At 37.5% G+C, this 21,438-nt stretch overlaps 1 protein-coding gene across 2 annotated transcripts in view; it reads left to right on the top strand.

Moving 5' to 3' along the window:
* FUT8 (fucosyltransferase 8) overlaps window positions 1–21,438 on the top strand; it is a 124,136-nt gene that overhangs the window by 44,786 nt on the left and 57,912 nt on the right. For both annotated transcript variants that reach the window (XM_067296331.1, XM_067296330.1), the window contains 3 exons: window positions 4,435–4,856; window positions 14,647–14,762; window positions 14,882–15,047. In XM_067296331.1, coding sequence (XP_067152432.1) covers window positions 4,654–4,856; window positions 14,647–14,762; window positions 14,882–15,047 — 485 coding nt within the window. In that variant the 5' untranslated portion in view covers window positions 4,435–4,653. The remainder of the gene's footprint in view (window positions 1–4,434; window positions 4,857–14,646; window positions 14,763–14,881; window positions 15,048–21,438) is intronic.

Here is a 21,438-nt window from a genome sequence, read left to right as displayed (position 1 = left end):
AGGGACCCTGCTGAATGCCATTTGGAAACTCAAGTTGACCAGATCAACTGTGTAACCATTACAGTTAGATCTCTCTTGCCTGTGTGTTTGGTTACTGCTTCAAAAGAACTTTAATAAATCTGTGAGGCACAATTTCTCTTTACAAAGCCATGTTAATTCTTTTTTACTTTGATAATATTTATCCCTATGTCCACAGTTCTATTTCTCCTTATTTTTATTTCTGCCAGTTTGCCTGACATGAGTCATTTTTCTGGCCTATAGTTGCATGGATCTGTGCTGTAGCCCTTAAGAAGAACTAGGTTTACTCTTTTCACTTTTTCCGTTCCTTTGCTACAAGTTGATTGTAAGTGAGAGGTTGCATGCTACAGTTAATAGTCAAATCTATTTCATCCTTGAACTTCTTTAAAACTGCTGGGAGAATACCATCTCTTCCTGCTGATTTGTTACATTCATTTTATGGATTTGTTTTATACCCTGTTCTACTAACTCTGCTATTTGAGACAGACCAGCACCTCCTCTGTAAAGAAAATACCTGGTGTGCGAGTCTGTTTAAGCTCTTCTATTATGAACAATGGTTAACAAAAGAAAGTTATTTTCTTCCTTGCAAAGGACTCTAAACAGTTCTTTTACACACTGGTCATTTGTTGACCTTGTAGACTCTCTGGTAGGCTATCTGTTTCTGATAAAAGGTTTGATATTAATTTGTCTTTAATGCCTTTAATGTACCAGAATTTGCAGTCTTATCTATTTCATCATTTGATCATGATTTTAATTTTTGTAGGGGTACTTTCCTAATTATAGTAGTCTCCTTTACCTGCCATTTTAGTTAAGAACTTCTACCATGGTATCTTTAGAGGTGGCATGGAGGCCACTTCTCTTTTTATAAAGTTTCCTTCTTGAAATTAATGACAGTTGTAGTGGATTTTTTTTTTACTTTTGTTGCTCCTAGAAGATGATCATATCTGAGTATATTACGCAGACTACTATAAAGTGGTCCTTCAGCAGAGACTTTTTGATCTAAGTTCTACAAACTGCCTATGACTAAGGCAAGAGTTACTTTTCCTCTTATGGATTTCCTTAGTAGCTTTTGTCTTAAGCAGTAATTTTATGATGTCTGTAGCATTTGTTTAATCTCAGTATAATTCCCAGCATAATATTTACTCAATCAACAGAGGAATATTTGAAGTCTCCTTATTTTTTTCTTTCCCCTGCCCTCACTGACTTTTTGATTTCACTCAGCATGTTGCAACTGCTGTCAACAATTTACTGGGTGATTGGTAGCACAGTCATAATAATAAGACACTTAGACCTCAGACTTCAGTCCGTAAAGGTTTTATATTAATTGTTTGTATGGGTAACTGATTTGACTCCAAGCTTGCTTCACTTGCAGAAAAAAATCTTTGTGGGCTGGGCATGGCATATTCTGTTTCATATAGTGTGTACCCTGGCATTACAGTGTCCTGGTGGATCTTCCTTCCACTAAGTTTCTATGTGCACTTTGTCAGTAGCCTCTTAAATCCAGATACTGTAGCTCCTAGAACTTTTTGTTAGCTAGCAGATTTTGTGTAAAAGTCTATATACTATTGCTCTGCTTCTGTGTAATGTTACATTGAGAGTTTATTTGTTCAAGCTCATATTTGCCATTTCTTTTTTTGCATTTTATTGGCTTTCCCTCATCACTGTCTTTTACTTACTACCCTTTCCCTGCCTCTCTCCCCTTTCTTGCTCACGCTCTTTCCCCACTCACTCTCTCTCACTCTCTCATCTCTCTCGCTTGCCTTCCGCCCCCATCTGTTCTGGTTGAACATATTATATACAAAATAATTTGATAAAGTATTTTTGAAACTTATTGCCTTGCCAACACACTGATTCTATATAAACCTAAATATTAGTTTCATAGTATTTCAACCTTATCATTTATAATGAATGGAACTGAAATTCTTATTGAGATACCATGCAGCTAAAGTAGACCTTCTTTTATTTGAGGTTGTGAACTCTAGTTATAGATCATCACCTTTCAAGCTTTTCTGAGAAAGTTATTCTGCAACCTGATTAAGACAGCAGACCCAAGAGAAGTCTTCCACCTCTTCTAGAAATCAAGGAGAAAAACCTACACTAGCCAACATCTTGTTTTCTTCTTGAGATAAGACTCTGGTATGGGACCAGATTACTTTAGTTCCTTCATTTCTTAATGAGGAGAGCTACAATGATTTTCAAAGTCTTCACTAGGGAAGTCCAAAGAATTATTCACAGATTTGTTTAGTCAGTGTCAGACCATTTGGACACCCTGATGAATGTGACAGATCCAGCTAATTACCCTGTTAGGACTCTTTTAGGAATGTCTTGACATCTACAGTACTTGATGAATGAACAGACCAGACACTATAAAATTAATTGTTATTCCTCAGGAGAAACATGAAGTAAAAATGAAATAAAAAGCACTTTTTTGCTCACATTGTGATCTAAGAGATTGCAGAAGAATTCCTGGAGGCAGTCTCACACTTTTGCTAAGTTAGAACAAAAGCTATATGAAGCTTTCTTAGAGATCTGTAGAAAATCGTTTGCTCCTAGCAGGGGATTCTGAAATTGCTTTCAAAGATAAGTGATCTGCCAATAATTTAACTTGTCACAGATACATTAGATGGAAAAACTGAGAGCTTTTACAAATGTTTTCCATTTAAGTAGTGATATTCAGTTTTCAGATACTCTACCTTGTCTATCATCTTGCTAGTTTAAATGTAATTTTTGTGTCTCTTTCAAAAATATACAAACAAAAACCCTACCCCAAAATAACAAGAGAAAATATTCAGCGTTTTTAATACTCTATTTGAATTTTTCTATCTGGAAGTTAGTGCTCTAGACCTATCTCCATATCTGGATGAGTGTGGATGTTACTGCAAGAAGGGAACATCTTTTCTCGGAACTTGAAATGGAGTTGGAACGGAACAAAGGTGTGAATGAAAGGAGATAGAAATCAAGGTGAAAGAGGGGTTAAACAGAGAAGAAGATTTTGGGAGAATATGGATGCAGATAGTATCTCAAAGAAAGTAGGGCAGATTTACAAATTTGAGAATTGGAAGTATAGATTGTTTTGAGAATTGAATATATCTTTTCAGTATGCCTTTTATGGCATTTAAAGATAGAAATGCTAGACTGCAGAGAGGGAGGAAAAGGAGTGATACACTTTTGAACATTTTGGACACATTTACCAGTTAAATATTAAGATCTGTCCTAGATAGATTGAGGAAATTCTTACAGTCATTAAATGATTTCTTGTCAAGTAGAAAATGAGTTAAGGTGATTTTGTTTGCATTTTTGTAATGGGTGCAGTGGTTTTAGATGAGAGAAGCTATTACGTTTTAAGCTTTTCCAGCATTTTATATTTTTTAATAATAATACTTGTCAAAATGGGTTTGATAGTTTTAAAGCAGAAGAAAAATGTTTCTAAAGAGTTAGATTTCTGAACTCAAGTCTGCTTTTGGAATGTGTGAATATAACAACACCACAAAACTTTTAGCAGTGTGTGAAAACTGCTCTATTTTACTCTATTTGAAACCTCAATTCCTTCTCATCTTTTTCCTGTTCTACAATTCCTAGGAAGCCCAGTTTCTTTTTCTTGTAACTATGAGTTTTACTTGAAATTCTCCTCTTTTCTACATGTCTTAAATGTTCAGTGTTTCTTCTTTTACTGTTTTAACAAGTGCATCAGAAGGCTAAAGACTGAAGCTGTGTTGTCTTGTAATTTTAATCAAGAAATAGTTTTGGGTTTAAATTTAGACGGCCATTTCAGAAGCCACTAGAAATTGAAGAGGAACGTATACAATGAATTGTCACCTAGAAATTATTGCTTATGATCTTGGCAGTGTTTGCAAGTTGCTTAATTGGTATCATAGCTGGTACTAGGCCAATCTACTTGCCAACAGTGAAGTCTGTTGATAGAATGGCTGTTTTGTTTTGTTAAACTGTTGTGTTTTAGGGTCGGAGTCACAATATAAGATATTAGAGAGAAGAGAGTTCGTAAAAGTGAAAAAAAGGAGATACATTTTGTAATTGAATAAAAAGCCTTTATGTTGACGATAAAGGAGAATGTTAAGTTTCCTAGAGAATTCATTTTCTGATTTATTGAACTATTGTAATGTGTGCACTGACACATAAACTGGTGAATATTTTCTTATGAAAAAAAAGTAATGTTTCTTCTGGCCATTTCAAATATGGAGTTAATTTTGTGTTCTTTACATGTTTTGTTCCTAATAAACTCAGCATATTTATTGTGGAAACTTGAAAGCTTTTTCTCTTTCTGCTTGATGGAAAGTAGTAACACTGTCTATCAGCATTCCTGGGTGTTAGTAACAATACATTTAGCTTAATTGCACTTCAATATATTCTGTTTTGTATCAGAATTATAACTTCATATTTCTTTTATTCTTTCCACAGAATATATACCAAGAATGATACAATATTAATGCTTTCTATGTACAGCCACATAAAGAACTTCTCTAAGAAGTTGCTGTAGGACACTGAGAATAATTTTTCTCCAGTACAATGTGGTGAAGCAGAGCAATTGAAATTGTCCACTTTCATACAGGCTAAGGACTTAAAATGTCTGTTATTTTGTGAGAAGAAGCAGTTTTTGAGTGAACTGAACATCTGAAAATGCGGCCATGGACTGGTTCTTGGCGTTGGATTATGCTCATCCTCTTTGCTTGGGGAACTTTACTCTTTTATATTGGTGGACATCTGGTACGAGACAGTGAGCACCCAGATCACTCTAGTCATGAATTATCCAAGATACTTGCTAAACTTGAACGTTTAAAGCAGCAAAATGAAGACTTAAGGCGGATGGCAGAATCGCTCAGGTAGGATTTAAAAAGTAATAAAACTATTCAGAAAATGGTTACATGAAGTATCAAAAAATTAAACTGAAAGTTTCTTTTAAACCCATTTTTATTATATTTAAAATCATAGAGAAGTATTTTGTTCAATGCTATAACTAAATGAAAATATGTTGCAAAAGCCTTTAAACAAACTAAGTAATCTTGTACATTTAGTTTTGGCCTAACCTAGGGTCGTAGTTCAATGGGATGCAAGTGTTACTATCACAATAACAGAATTCTGTAGGAGGTTAACTCCTCACTGTCAAGGATTTAACAGTTGCAGCAACTTCAGACAAGTGCTATCTTTATGATGTTTAAACCAATGAGAAGAGCTAGTGACTTTTCTACACTTTTGCATGCAGTAGCTGGTGGAGTTCATTTAAAAAGTGGTGAGAACAAGGTAGAACTTGTTGAAGATCAATGTGGCCTTGCTGAAGATGAGCTGCAGTAGACTGCCACGTTATACGAATGCTTATTACTAGTTTTTTCATAGCCTTGCTGCTAAGCTTGTAGTGATACTTGTAAAATAGTGAAGCTCCTCTCCCTTTTTATAATTATTTGTTACATTATAAATTGGTACACTTGCAGTTTAAAGTGTTTTCTTTTACCTTCTCCAGCAGGCAGCTCTTCTTAATAGTAAGAGGCTATATAAGCAACAGGAGATTATTTCTCTATATCTGAAAGCCTTTCATGTTCAGAATGAAAATGAGAGGGTTCCCAGCTTCTGATAATGTTTATCTGCCTCCTTAGATATGTTAAACTAGCCTAAGTGGGTTAATTTACCACAGGATCAGAAAAATTTATGAGAAGAGCAGAATTTTTGGTTTTGGAATACAGTAATTTTTTAAATTAATTACAGAGCCATTATTAAATATTATATTCAGAGAATCTGTACTCCTGTCAGTAGTGTGGTATCTATAATAGTGGGGCTGTGATATTTCTAATGTGCAGAAAAAGTAGTTAACCTGAGTGCTAGAAGACTAATATGAGCTAATATAGGTACTCTGGAATATGGTATAGAGACTTCTTAATTAATGCACCCTGAGGAATCAGGCTGGGTTCAGCAGGATTGCTTTGGTCCTTCTTGGCATCAGTTCCTGTAGTGTGTGTTCTTCACATTGTGCTGTCCAGCATTCTGCAGGGCATGTTATTCTCCTGCAATACCAGTGTAAGTGTTTGATACCAACTCAGCTCTACATTTTACTAACTAATAAGTCTGCCAGCAGCAAATACTACATCTTGCTTAGTTCCAGCCAGACTGCTCTTAACATAGACTTCTGGTATCTCTGTATGACTTTTCCCAGTGCTCTCAAGGGAGAGCTTCTTAGACTGGATGTGATGCCAAATTGGATCTAAGTATGTGGACATCACTACACACAGTCTAAAAATCCTACTGCATCCTGGAAACACACGCAGAGGAGGTGACTTCATATGCCATTGTAGGAAACTAGAGTAACAAAGCTCAGTACAAGATCTTATGGAATGGGAAGGTAGTATTTCTTTCTAAAATCTCTTATGTGAGCTGAAGTCATACTCACAACCACAAGAACATGTTGCAGAAGCAGTCTGGCCAGGATCGCCTGTGTGCAGCATGGAGGACAAGGGGCACTGGCAGTTGAGCCCTTATCAGGTCTCTTGGGTTCTTCTTTGTTGGCAATGACAAACTGATTTTGGACTTGCCTTTTAATACCCTTTAGGAGCAGATGCTGCTTTGGATTTTTTACCTCATTATTATGTTTCACCCCTTTGTAAGTCATAGGAAAAATTACTGAATTGCACAGTTCTCTTTTTGTCCTTATTTGGTATTTTATGGTTCCAGTCCTGTTCTTCATCTTCTTGTTACCTTATCTTTAGGTCAGTTTGTTTCCTGTCTTCATTTGCATGAAATCACACATATGGACTATGTAGCAATTAAATGCATAACTTTCCTTTTAACCCTGTTCTGCTGTTTCATCTGGTGCATTCTCTTTCACATATACACACATATATTTTATATACTTAATAAATACCAGTTTTAATGTTTCTGTTACAAATCTCTACACTGGCAGCTGGGAAAGGCAAAGCCTACTTGATCTGGTAAGTTAGGAACTGTTTTCCTTGCCTAGTGAAGTGTTTTTTCCCCTGCACTCTGTTCCTGGTTTATGGAAAGTGCTGTTGGTACAGCTGGGTGCTGATGAGGCTTCTTAGCTTAGGATCTGTGTTCTGAAAAACATGTGTCCTGGTTTTAACATACGTCAGCCCTGGAAGAAGTACCTCAGCATTGATGCAGTGCTGCACAGAGGAAGAGACCCAAGTGCTCTCTGCACCTTAGGTGCAGATTGTCTTCATCTTGAGTAATACGGCCACGGATGACTGAGTGGGCTGTAGTTGTCTAAACTTGATTTATTAATATATGATAACAACTACACTGACCAAAAGTTTAATATATTATTGTTGACAAAATGATGTAATATAGAGTCCCCTGCCATAAAGAATCTTAAGCCAGACCCAATATTAGAATAAATGCAGTATCTTTAAATTACTTTAATATTAGACCATAATAGGCAAACCCTAGGGTTTTTGTCTGTTTCAGAGGGGGAAATATTTGGCCTTGAATGTAAGATTACCACTCCCCATGCTTTCAGCTCCCCGCGTTTGACTGACCTGAACAGTAATATGAGGTATGTGTACTGAAAGGTACTTCTAACACCTTGCTCCCTAGTGATTGTATATAACCACAGGAGAACTTGAAACTCTTGCACAAGAAAGCGTAAAGTGCCTTTAAATGCCTATTTGAATAACAGTACATCTACATGGTCAGCTGTCAGTGCTGGCTAGAAATGAGCTAGTTTGGGAGTGGAAGCTGTTCAGGCATAGTTTTTTGCTGGAACAGATCACCTGTTGGTGAAATACTAGGCACTGAGGGAAGTGATATGTCATGGTGTAAAACATTTTCATTATTTTTTTGAGCAAAGCCCTGAAAGTTGTTTTTGTAGAAACTTTAGAAATAGGTTAGAGAAATGTTTCTTGGTCAACCTTCGTCATTAAAGTATTAAATCATAAATGTGATATGGATTTTCAGTATCTCATTTCTTTGTTTGCTAAATAGAACAGGTGGTGTTAAAAACAGCTGTTGGCTTTAATATAGCTCATTTACAGTTTTATAGCAATAAAGCTCTTTAAAATGAGGCAGTAGTCAACAGTCCATGGATTCAGGATCTGTGTCCTGGAAGAGATTACTGGTGCTATGAACGTTTATTTAAAAACCAAAAATGTCTCTTAACTTCAGAGACTAAATTAGAAGTAGGCAGAGAAGATTGCTATTGCCCAAGATAACATCCTAAAGTGAAGATATAATTTAGTTTAGGTTTTGCTGATCAAAGACAGAAAAGCTGGAACTATTACTTGAATATGATTTCATTGCCAGGAGATGTGTTTTTACACTGAAAACTCTAATTATTGATTCTAACTTAAATCTGAAAGGTTAAGAAGCTAGTCTTTTTTATCAGTGTAGCTTGTAATGATAAGCCCTATTCCCAACTTGGATATTGCTACATTGAGATAAAAACTCTATCTTGTTTTTGTTGCCCTGTCTCCATTTAGATTTTACATCTAGAGAACTAGGCTTTTTAATTCCACACTAGGCTTTTTAATTGCACACTTTTTGCAATGAAGATATTGAATATATTACAGCATGCAATGAGGATAAGCTAAGGCATAAATTTAAACTTATTTCAATAGTAACTCCAGCTTAAGGTCATATTTAGGGGAGTTTAAACAAAACAGGAATGTCTTCATTGAAGACTGCAACAATAAGCAGGCATCCGATCAAAAGTCTTTTGACATAATTAGATACAACTTTTGGATTAAAAAAAAGCTCCAAGTTCACAGAATTTTTGGGGTAAAGAAGCTTTGTGAATAGCAGAAAATGACCACAATGCCTAGCTGTGTCATTAATAATAACTAACTGGGGCAGGAAGGAAGGGAGGCAAAGCAGGTATGATTACAAGAACTGAGTAATTTAATAAAGTAGAAATTGTTGAAACAATTTCTGTCTTGAGTCTAGAGAAAACTAGCTTCAGAATATTTGACCTCTAATTCCATGAGGACCTTGGTTATGTGGGGACCATTATATTTAAATTGCCTAGCACCTTCTATTATAATGGGTCCTTGTGACTTCTCTGACTTCCTTTTTACCTGATAAAAGTGCTGAATTCTCTGGGATGGTGAAAATAGGAGCTGGGCTGTGCTTAGTTACGTCCAGCCATTCATGAAGGCCAGCATATGGCACCAAGAAATGATCTTTCATTTCTGAGATATGAATGTTCTTTTGCTGCCAGTTTATGAAGAAACCCCCCATCCCTAAAAATAACAAAACAGCCAAAAAAACACCTTTTGAAAAGAAGATAATTTACATGCAAAGAAAATCAACTTTTTAAAACTTGGGAAATGTCGTATCTCTGACTGCCCTTATAAATCCTAGCTAAACACTTTTTTGGATTATGATACTTAAATCATATTTCATATGTAATTTTTCTGCTGGTTACCTCTCTTCTATGCAGGATGCATGAGGAGTAGAATCAAGGTTTTATGTCAGTAAGAAGCTTATTTTTTTCCCTAATATTTGCATGTTTGATTTCACAAACTAAATAATGCTCTTTCTAACTTTATATATATATCTGTGTATATGTGTGTGTATATATATATATGTAATTTATTACAGCTATTATTTAAGAATGGTTCATATTTTTGTAAGGATCTTTTTATAAGATTATTCTGAGAACCATTTTTTAAGATGTGTTTATGCAACAGTGCAAGTTGACAGTCCTATCTTTTTGCAAACTTTCTAAATTTAACACATTTTTTGTCCTTTAAAAATTGAGTACACTCTTTTGTGTTGCACTTCTTCTGATGACTTGTAATGAGTTCAGGCAGCACTTCTTTTTTTTTTGATGCATTGGGAAAGCCTTAGGTGGGAAGTTGCTGTAGTTTTTCTTCTGCCGATGTGATGCTTTGTAAAAACTTTACTTGTGGGCTGTAAAAAGGCACAGATGTGTATCAGTGATGCAGAAGATAAAAACTAAAATAACAGGTGTTTTGTATTTCCTCAGTTTTAGAAATTATGTACATGATTATTGTTATGTAATGAGATTTGGAAAACTACCATACTCCTTACATGTTTATAAATAATATTGATGTGAATGAATTTGGGTTTATTTTAGAAGCAGCCTGGCTATCACTAGTGCAAAATGGTAATAAAAAGACATTCTTTTATACACTGCCATCCTACTATTCTATTTCTAGTAGAATTTAACGGGCATTTTCCAGAATGCTTATTTCAAATTTCATAGATCTTGTAGCAACAGAGAAATTTTTACTACAATTTTTGTAGTTACTTAAAAGAAACTTAATAGGGAGTAATAATCAAAGTGTTGCATAATGTTGTTTCACTGTTTGCCTGTAATGTAGCATTACCTGAAATGTGAATTTACTCGGAGAATTATGATGTGACTGCTGAAGGCTGTCACTTTTACACTCAGATAATATAAGGCTTTTGGGAGGACCAGCGGTTAAAATTATTACTTCTGTAATTTCTGATTTTCTTATAGGGAAACTGGAAAAGTTTTGTGTATTCCTTCTTGTAGGTCCTAGACTTCCCTTTTACAATAGATTAGTGGTTCATGGTATTCATGTACTCCTTTGTGTCCTGTTGAGAGATGGTCAAAATTTTGTTCTTTATTGGATGTTAGTGACATCCTCGCCTGACAGATATGACTGGCAGTGTTGGAGCCATTAATGTAAGAGCTCTCTTCAGGGAAATAGAGAAAGTTAAATATATTCATATTGTGTTCATATTACTAGAACTTCACATTCTTTATATATTTAAGGATATATATTTATCCCTACAATCTATTAAACATTGCATTTTGTAGAGCATGCAATCTTTTCAATAAATATCATAATCTGTTTCTTATCTGAGTAGGATCATGTATTAGAAAGTGGAACAGGAGAGGAAGAGGACAAAATGTAATCAAGCAAATAAAAACAAACACCTCTTCACTACTAGACATTATTGCCATAGTTCTGAGCGTGGTTTCATAAGGAAGAGAAAGGGTTTTCATTTTGAAAAAGCGCTGCAATTACTTTAGCTGAATTGGAGCTGATGCTGGGATAGAATCCAACTTCAGGATCAATTAATCATAAATCTATTAATGTACCTGTATCAATTATTCTTAGCAGTTATTGGGCCCGGTACACCTGTAGAACTTGCTATAATAAAGCATTGAAAGGGACTTGGGTAAAGGAATATTGTTGGATTGATAAAATTTCAAGTAGTATTTTAACATATTGTTTTCTATTAGATATATTTAAAATGTCTCGAGTTTGAAGCTGAGGCTATCAGGGTCAGTGTGCGAGGGAGAAAATTTGTCATTGAACTATATGGTGTGCATCTCTGCTATTTTTATTAGGTTTTGTGCAAATCTGAATTAAGGGAAGGGACACATCTTCCATGGATATAAATCAGCATTGATCATGTCTATGCTGATTTAAATTGACTAGGGAGGCTGCTCAATCTTTATTTGCAGATCACCTTGAATACTTCCTTTCAGTTTTAGTTACTGGGGAGGTGTGATCTTAGAAGAATGAAGTGACAGCTTATATTCCTTCTGTTTGTCTGTGTATGCTAGTAGTCTTTAATAAATCAAATATCATTTTCTTCTCAAGAAAAAGGTGTCAAAGAAAAAAAGCAAATTGTAAAGTGGATTTAGTTATTTTTAAATCTTGCAGCTCCACACAAAGAACTCAGAAAGATGTAGATGAAAGAATGAGAAAATATTTGAGTGAGAACATGTGGAATCTTACATTTTTCCTTTTGGAGATAAATTGTTATAACCTTTAAGTACCTTGGAAGCTTTTTTTTTTTTTATTTTTATTTTTTTTATTTTACAGCTATTTTACACTTTATGGCACTTCTGCCAGCTAAATTGAATGGCACTACAATGAATTCCTGAGTGGTTCTGTTGGCTTCAGCGATTCACATTAGAGACTGCTATCATGCCATTATCCATCTATGTTGCCTGAAAGTGATGGAAAATCTACAAATCTACAAAGATTTATTTTTTTCTGTCTTGGAGAGTAGCTGGATTACTAAAAAGGGGCAAGGCAGAATATGATTATTTATACAGCGTAATCTCTGTGACATTTAGAGTTAGTTGCTATGAGTTCATTATGGAAAAGATCATTTATATTTACTCTGAGATGGCAGGGAACAGCATACAAAATCACACGTTGTATGTCCTCAGGAATATAATTCAAACAAAACCACTATTTGGTATATTATTGTGGCTGCCTGTATCAAGTGGTTTATAATTTTGTTTATTTTATATCTATAGTTTAATTTACAATGTTATCATAGCAATAAGTGAAGGATATTATGTGCTAGATGCTTACTGACACTTTCTTGGATTGCTAATTTGAATCATAGTTTAGATGAACTCACAATTTTAAGGAGTAAGTCAGTTGTCAGTACTTATTTTGGTTTGAAAACTTGACGTATATGTTTTTCAGCCAGAATTCTTATAAGTAAACATACAGTATTCACATAGGGTTTTAGGATTGTCTGCACTAGAAGTTATCTGCAATGTTGCTGCGTGTATAAATAAGGATTGTAATTCAAAGACTTTTCCCTCAAATGTTGCCTTATCTCCAACTCAGTAGATATATTTGTAGAGGGCAGTAATAAGCAAACTGTACTGGTTGGAGAGAAGAAAGTTTTCCATAATTTTGAGACTGGATGAAAGTGAGGAAGACAGCAATTCCAAGTCTGATGAGGTGGTAGATAGAGAGAAAACAACCTAATTATGGTAAACATTTCTAGCATAATACACCAAAGCAAGTTGAATGTTAAGTGGTATGTACCTTTTTAAAAATAAATTTTAATTATCTCAGATGACTGGAGTTATTGTGCTTTTTTCATATTATCCACAACCATCTTTCTGTAGAATTCTATAATTACTACTTTAGCAGACTTTCTTATGTCCAGTGGATGTGTAGATTGTCCTGGGATTTCTCATGGTAACGATTTCATATCTTTTTACCTTATTTTCCTTCTCAAATTCTACTTTTAGAGAACAGGAGTCATACAAGATAAGCCATTCCATTTTTCCTAGAAACTTTGCGGTAATTTTGTATTTAGTTGTCCTGTCACAATCCAAATAGTGAAAACAGGTTGGTGGATCAGAAATATCGTATTTCAAACTTGTGGTTTTAAACTACTGTAGGAGCTTAGATATAATTTTGATGCATTTTTTTTTTTTTTAAAGATTTGAAGGCCCTTTCTGATGCTCACGTCAGTTATTTATCCCCTTCAAATGCCCCAGTGAAAAGGGACTGTTCATCAATTCCTAAACATATATTGCTATTAAACTATTAAGATCTGAAACATGAAAGTCAACTACAGCCTTCTAAACATCCTCCTGAGATGTAGTTTCTGCTTTAGTGTGAGCATACTCCTTCCAACCATTATTTTCACTATTCTGGAAGCATCTTTGGTCTGGCAAGGATCTTCCCATATTGTGCCTTGAAATTCTGTGTTTGGGGAGGAAGGGGTAGAGAGAATATCCTTTCCTTTTTATACCATTATGATCGTAATGGATGAGGAATCACCTTCATGTTCTGCAAGAATTCTGTATTCTCTATAATCCTAGAAACCTTTCATTACATTCTGCTTCCTCTTTTCCTTTTCAGGATCAACTCTTACAAAAAGTCTTACAAAAGGTGGCATAATTTTTAATTCTTGGATCAACCAGAAGTGTCACTTCTACATAGATGAAAGAGTTTTTTATTTTCCTTCCATTAATTTTTAATTCCTAAGACAAATGGAAAATGGCATCTAATTTCAATATTTTAGCAATCTCAGTTTATTAATTTGTGGATTCAAGTTGAGATGGTGAGCAAACGTCAGTAATACACTTGGGGCTGATCTGTGGCTCATAATTTTCAGGATGCGTATTTCTTCTATGCTTGTACATCTGAGATTTCGCAAATGGATGTTACATTTGCTCGTGTTGTTTTAGATCATCAGCAGTTTAGATCCCCAGAGTTGTCATAAAAAAATTACAGTGATGGGGCGTTGAACAAGCTAGCACCTTGTGCTGAGTCCAGAACATACGTTGACACCATCTGGTGCCTGTATGTAAGAAGACTTCAAATAAAAAGTGGAGTTCCAGTGCTGGAGCTCTGGTCCTCTAGGAATATACAGCCAGCATTCAAGATCGGAGTGTATTTCATGTGAAAATATAAGAAATAGCCAGAACTTGAGTGTTGTGGGGGCATATTCCTGAATTAGGCTATGTCTGTGGGCCAGTCAGTCCAGGAAATGGTTATGATTACTCTGTTTCTAACAGGAAAGGAGTTAAGCTGCTACAAACACTACTTTCACAAGTAGAGCATTGTATTGGTATTCCTGTTGATGGTTGTATGGTATTGTCAGTGAGTGGAAGTCTTGTAAACAGCACAGTTTCACTCCAGGTTGAATCTACGCATTGAAACGATGTTACGCACTATTTTTTTCCTATGTGACTAAAGCTTTTAAATCTTTATTTCTGTTAATATATTTCATTTCTTCTTGTTTTAAGAGAATGCCAAGAAGGTTTATCAGCAAATCACTGTGGAACAAAATGAGGAGAGCTGAACTGTTTATGCTAATAATTTACCAATAATTGTTTTTAAAAAGGAAAAAAAACCATTTATATTTATAAATTACATAATTGCTTTCTTTCCTCTGCTCTAGGATACCAGATGGTCCAATTGATCAGGGACCAGCTGCAGGAAAGGTACATGCTTTAGAAGAGCAACTTTTAAAGGCCAAAGAACAGATAGAAAACTATAAGAAGCGGAAAGGAGATGGTTGGTAGATAATTTGTTTTTTCTTTTAATATAATTCTGGTATTCCATATCAGAAATGTATTAGTTTCTTAACAAACAGTTCAGCTACAAATGCTGATTCTTTTATCTTTTCTTAATAGGAGGCCTGGGAAAAGACCATGAAATACTGAGGAGGAGGATTGAAAATGGGGCTAAGGAACTTTGGTTTTTCCTCCAAAGTGAATTAAAGAAGTTGAAAAATCTGGAAGGAAATGAACTGCAAAGACGCATTGATGAATTTCTGTCTGATTTGGGTCATCAGGAAAGGTACTTGTATTAGTTTCTTCTGCTTTTTTGTTGTAGGAATTATAGATTGATTTAAGTAAACTACTGATATGTTGCTTAAATCTCATAATATAAATTACTGCTGTGTGGACTAAAATATGACTAAGGAATGGACGTAAAATAATTACATAATTTGCATTTTATGGGACATAGTATATATTCAGCTTATGTCTCTACAGCTAAAGGTAGGATCTTCTAACTTGATTTTTTTGGGGGGGGGGTGTCAGTTGTTGCTTTTCAGTTGTGTCTATCTGTGTATGTGGATATAGGGATGTCTGTACATATAACAAAGCCATAAAAAACCTTCAAAATACTTATTTAAAGGGTCTGATTGTGCCTTTCATTAATACTGGAATATAAGTTGTATTGATCATAGGGTAATGTATAATTGGAAGTAAAAAAAACCCCCAAAAACCTGGAGAATATCTTAATTTCTGGATTAACTGTCATTCTATAGTGAGTCATTTCTCTTCCTAATTAAAGCTTAACAGAATACATCAGATACAAATTACCTTTAATTACATTGTCATCGTTATGTTGTTCAAAGACATTTGAATTGTATTTTTATTTGATGTTGATCTTCTAGTCTCCCTGTTGCTGAAGCACCTTTTATATTAAATTAAAACATTCAGTATTAGTTTTGTACATGCATAACAAAATTAATCCAGGAAATGTTATAAATTCAGTTAAATCTATCTGTAGGCCTACTTTATTTAAAGTACTATGTTCCCAAAAGGATTACAATGGCAATTACTGTCTTGTTAGTAAACAGTCAAAAGAAAATTGTTGAATTAACTAAATTTACCATAGTAATCAAATACCTCTTTCCCAGCAAAGCTAAGAGATCTTCATGGATGAACATCAGTAGTAATGCATGACTCTCTGAAAATAATGCTGTTGTAAAAGGAAAACCTGTTAAGAATTTTAAATTCTTTGGAAATCATTTAAACACTTTAAAAAAAATTAAAAATAATATGAATTTGAATTATTAGTGTGGGAAAAGAATTTAGTCCATTTAATTTTGTAATATTCAGATTCTTTAATCAGATTCTTACAGACTGATGGAGTTTAAAGTGAGAAGGGACCATTTAATTGTGCAGAGTTATTACCTATATAAAATAGGCCATCATGCTTCATCCAGTCATCTCTCTGCTGAGTGCAATAATGTATGTTTGATGGAAGTAAAAGTTGTGTTTGGCTATCGCAGAATTTTGTGAAAGACCTCAGGTCTTCTTTTGAATGGTCAACTGATAGAGAAGCTTCCACTTCCCTGGACAGTTTGTTTCAATAGTTACCTCCACTCAGAAATATTTGTTCTTATCTATAAATTTATTTCTATTTGGGTTTCTTTGACTCAGCTTCCAATCATTGTTTCTTGTTACACCTTTTAAATTGTCAGTGCCAGAACTGGAGCACATAGCCTAATATCAGACTCACAGATGTCCTATACAGGGCCAAAATCACTTCCGTACATATTACTACTCTGTGTACATCTCCTAGATCATATTTGCCGATTGTTGCAGTGGAACCTTGAGTAGTGTCATGTGTTTAATGCCAGATTATTTTCATGTCTGTGCCTCCCAGGATGCATCCTTTTCTTCTTGCTTTCCTTCCTTCCTTTTCAACAGCAGTGAATATTAATTCATTGAGCCCAACTTACAAGTTATCCATATTTCTGTCTGCCAGCCTTATCCTCACTGCTGTTCCTACCTCAAGATGAGATGAAGCCCATAGAAGAAATGCATACTTCTTTCCACCGAGTCTTTTAAGAAGTTCATGTGATTAAATCCAATCTACACTGTAGACCTCTGAAATTGAGATGAATCCCACTGCAGGAGTCTGAAACCAGTGTGGTTTTCTTCTGTACTGTAATAAGTTTATATGTGATGTCGGAGTGGGGGACGGGCCCGGAGTAACGATGATTCTCAATATGAGTATGGTCATTCTCCCTTTATTAGAGCTTACACAGAGTATATATAGACAAGCAATAAGCATGCACTAGCAGTAGCTGTATGATTGGTTTACAGTCTCTGTTCACACGCCTAAAGCGAATACACGATTGGTGCAAAGTTGCTGTTCACGTGGAGGGGCTTATCAGCCCCCTCCTTTACTTGTTTACCACTACTTGTCTTCCCCTTCTGTAATGGTCTAGGAATGCTCAAGGACAGTTCACATAGCCGCAGGGATCCTCCCTCTATTGTGAAGACAGGATTGCTCACTTCTAAGAGATCATGCCCCTTTTCACTTAACCATTCTTCCACAATTCCCCCTTCTTGTTTTTGAGCAATCCAGGCTTGGTTCACTACTTTCAGCAGAGCCTTCTTAATACAGCTTAATACTACACATAAACACAAACCTATAACTACAAGGATTATTAATATGCGTAAGCCTTCAATAAGCAACCCTATTAGCCACTGTGGTAGATTTCCAAACAGGTTAGTTAGCCATTCGTCTAATAGCCCATGGTTCTGACGGATTTTACTTGGTGCTCCTTCAACCACTGTAATTGTTTGTGAATGGATTCACCATGATCAGACAAATTCATGCAACACATACCTTCAAAATCCTCACAACCATGGCCTTGCGCTAATAGCAAAAAATCAATTGCAGCCCTATTTTGCAGAATAGCATGTCGCAGGCTATTTTGGTCCTCTAATAGGTTAAGGCGTTGCCTGCTGTTGCCCCAGGCACAAAGAGAGACAAAAACACTCTTTCAGTAGGACTGAGTAAGGTAACCTTATCATTACAATCTGGTGAAAGCCCTATGGCTGCCCGTTTACTACGGGTGGCGGTCCTGTTCCCTGTTATATTTTTCCACTTTTTTTTTTTTTTTTTTGCGTCCTGAGACATTTATTGTTTATTTCTGAGCTTATTTAAAAGTTAGCTGCTTCAGTGGTTTCACAGACACACTTTGCTAGGCCAATCATCATGCAGATTATGTCACAGGTAGCCAATCATTACACCGATCACGCACGCAGCAGTCATGCCTTGTACCTTGCTACTTGTTTAGAAAAGCTGTCTTGCCCATAACCTTGGTTCCCACTGGCTTCTGCTAGTTTATCTATACTTTCTCAGGATGTATCATTCCCAGCTGCACCAGTGTCCTTCGGTACATTTGTCTGAGGTTCCTGTTGCTTGCTGCTTGCAACTTTCCACCAGTTTAACCCTGTCATGACCCTCCGCATCTCCCCCTTCTTTTACTAATCGAAGGGCTAAGGCTGTATGGATCTGCAGGGTCATGACTTGCTTCATACTCCGGTCAATCATTCTTCGCACGCAGCTCAACAAGCATGGTACACAGATTAGTATTGCAACAAACATAAAAATTACAATAAGTCCTAGAGTCAGTATGCGTTTTAACCAAGGCCCTATAGCAAGCATATTCAACCAATCAAACAGTCTCTACAAGTTTTCACCATCATCTTCTTGCAGTTGTTTTGTTAGCTCCTTCAATTTTGTAATGCTTGTATGTATTGACTCAGAATGATCACTCAGGTTCGTACAACACATTCCCTCAAAGTCCTGACAGCCATGGCCTTGGGCCAATGGCAAAAAGTCAATTGCAGTCCGATTTTGTAAGGTGGTGTATCTAATTGAATCTATGTCTGTTAATAAGGCGTTTAAAGCAGTACTAGTAGCATTTGCTTCTTTTGCAAGCCAGCATCCTAATCTGTTAAGTTGTGATAAAGCATGAGCAGTCCCTACTCCTGCAAAAATACTACTCAAGATACGTTCTGCTGGATTCCAAAATTCTACGTTACTATCGCAACCTGACATAAAGCCATGGGTGGACCGCTTTGTTCGAGTGTGGACAGTTCCATTAACTAAGAATTTTTTGGGATGAAACATCGTCAGAAGTCCAAAGATACATGGTCCCCTTTGAGCTTTTCTAAAAGGGGGTGTAGCAGTTCCGTGGAAAGTCCTAGCACTGGTCAGAGCCAATTAATGGCTCCTAATATTTTTTGTAGGTCATTAAGCATGACAATATCGTTTAATTGCAGTTGGACTGGCTGCAATTACAACAAGAAGTGAAGGAAGAGAATTAGAGCCATTATCTCTGAGGGTCATAGTCAAAAGGTTGTAGCATTACTTTAGATTTGAGGTCGGTGGGCGGATCGAGCACCAGGATCTGCTCGTGCTTAGCCCGAGCCCCGGCGGCCGGCATCTCACTCGCTCGCTACCGCGGGAGGAGGAAGGGTGGGGGGGAGGAGCAGGAGGGGGAGGCGGGGAGGCCGGGCGGCGGCTCGGTGCTGGTGCTGGCGCTGAGGGGCGGCTGCCGCTTCGTGCCCCTCCCCCATAGGTTGAGATGGTGGTACGAGCTTGTAAAATTTTCCAGTCGTGGTTCCCATTTCCCCTGACCATTCTGTTGTAGCACGGGGAATGCCAGTGCTGTGGGGCCCTCGGACCCCGCAACAGGCTTCCACTGTCCTTCTATTATAGCGCCCTTGATAATACCACTCCAGCAGGACTCCCTTGGAGGTCCGGCAAGGGGATTTATTAAGCAGGGAGGGACCTCCCTCTCCTTTTCCTGTGTCTGCAGTTCCACCTTTTTCAGGCGATCCGATAGTTCCCACAGCGCTCTTGCGGTTTCTCCTGGTGACGGCGGTGCTTTATTTCTGGTGTCAGGCGTGTTATCCCCCAAAGACTCGCTGGACGAAGGCAGTGGAGGAGACTCTGATGACGTCTGTCGCGAGCGGGTGGTCTCGTTGAAGGAGGGTAGAGGCGGCCGCTGAGGTGGCGTAGACAGCGGCAACGGTGGATGCAGGACATTCGCGCTAGGCAGCGGCGGGGGGGGAGCACTAGGAGGGGGTCGGCCCTCCTTTCCGCCCAAGCCTATGAGGTCAGCGAGGGGCGTGGCCACCGCCCCTCTTTGAGCCTCCTCCGGGTGCACTTCCGCGTTTGCCTCGGAGCTCGGACCAGCCGGCTCCGAGGAAACTTCCGCTTTCTGGAATGCGGCAGGTGACGACGCTGACGATGCCCCCCCCTCGGAGTTCTCCCGCACCCTTTGCAGTGCCTCCTCGACAGTTTGGTACGCTGCTGTTAAAGTCTCTAGTACGGTGTTCCAAAATGCACAAACAGCTTTTATTTCCTTTTCCCCCTTCTCGCCTCCCTCAATCGTCTTCTGCCACATTGTTCCCCCAAAGTCTCGCCACTCAGACACCAAAAACAACAGGTGGGTGTCAGAAAAGTGACCCCAACGCCGTCCCAACTTGATCAGATTGTGTACCTGCTTCGCCGGGGCATCTATCCCTCTCTTAGAGAGGATTCCGACGAGCAACGTGGCCGCAGCCTCAGTTTCCATAGCTGCGCCTGAGAGGTGGGGCGCGACCCCACGCACCAGCGTCTGCTTTGCTTCTGCCCCAAGCAGCGCCTCTCTCAGCCGTGGTTTCCCACTCCCCTCCTCTAGCTGCTTACCGCAGTCTCGGAGATCTTAGTTGAGCGCAACCATCCTCTTATCGGTAGTCTCGGAAATCAACCATCCTCTGCTACCAGATGTTGGAGTGGGAGACGGACCCGGAGTAACGATGAGTCTCAATATGAGTATGGTCATTCTCCCTTTATTAGAGCTTACACAGAGTATATATAGACAAGCAATAAGCATGCACTAGCAGTAGCTGTATGATTGGTTTACAGTCTCTGTTCACGCGCCTAAAGCGAATACACGATTGGTGCAAAGTTGCTGTTCACGTGGAGGGGCTTATCAGCCCCCTCCTTTACTTGTTTACCACTACTTATCTTCCCCTTCTGTAATGGTCTAGCGTGGAGGGGCTTATCAGCCCCCTCCTTTACTTGTTTACCACTACTTATCTTCCCCTTCTGTAATGGTCTAGGAATGCTCAAGGACAGTTCACATAGCCGCAGGGATCCTCCCTCTATTGTGAAGACTGGATTGCTCACTTCTAAGAGATCATGCCCCTTTTCACTTAACCATTCTTCCACAATGTGATAGATGTGTTCAAGCTGGCAATTTTTTTTTTAATTTTCTTGTTGAACAAAAGTAGTCTTTGGATTGGTAAGGTGGGTATCAAAAGCAGAATGACCTTGCATCTGCTAAATCTTTGAAGTGGACCTTCCTCTGTTGAGGTCCCCAAAGAAGACCGGAAGTCTTTTAACTAAAACCAAACAACTGAAAACTAGGTTTTATTGAAGTAAAATGTAGACTAATTTTTTTAAATATGGAAATTCAAAGCAACTGTGCAAGAGAAAACATATACAAAAATGTTTCTACAATATTCTGCTGTGTTCTTGGTGTACTTGAAATGTTGGCATAGGGAATACATTTTGAATGATTTTGTGTTGCAGAACGCTCTTCTTCGTTGCCTCCAGTCCCTAGGAAGTTCTTTCTTTCACCTTTGAGGCCTGGCTGTCTGCT

The sequence above is a fragment of the Apteryx mantelli genome, chromosome 4, assembly GCF_036417845.1.
Source record: "Apteryx mantelli isolate bAptMan1 chromosome 4, bAptMan1.hap1, whole genome shotgun sequence".
Lineage (NCBI taxonomy): Eukaryota > Metazoa > Chordata > Aves > Apterygiformes > Apterygidae > Apteryx > Apteryx mantelli.
The sequence above is the reverse complement of the archived record's forward strand: the minus strand, read 5'-3'. Positions and strand labels throughout refer to the sequence as shown.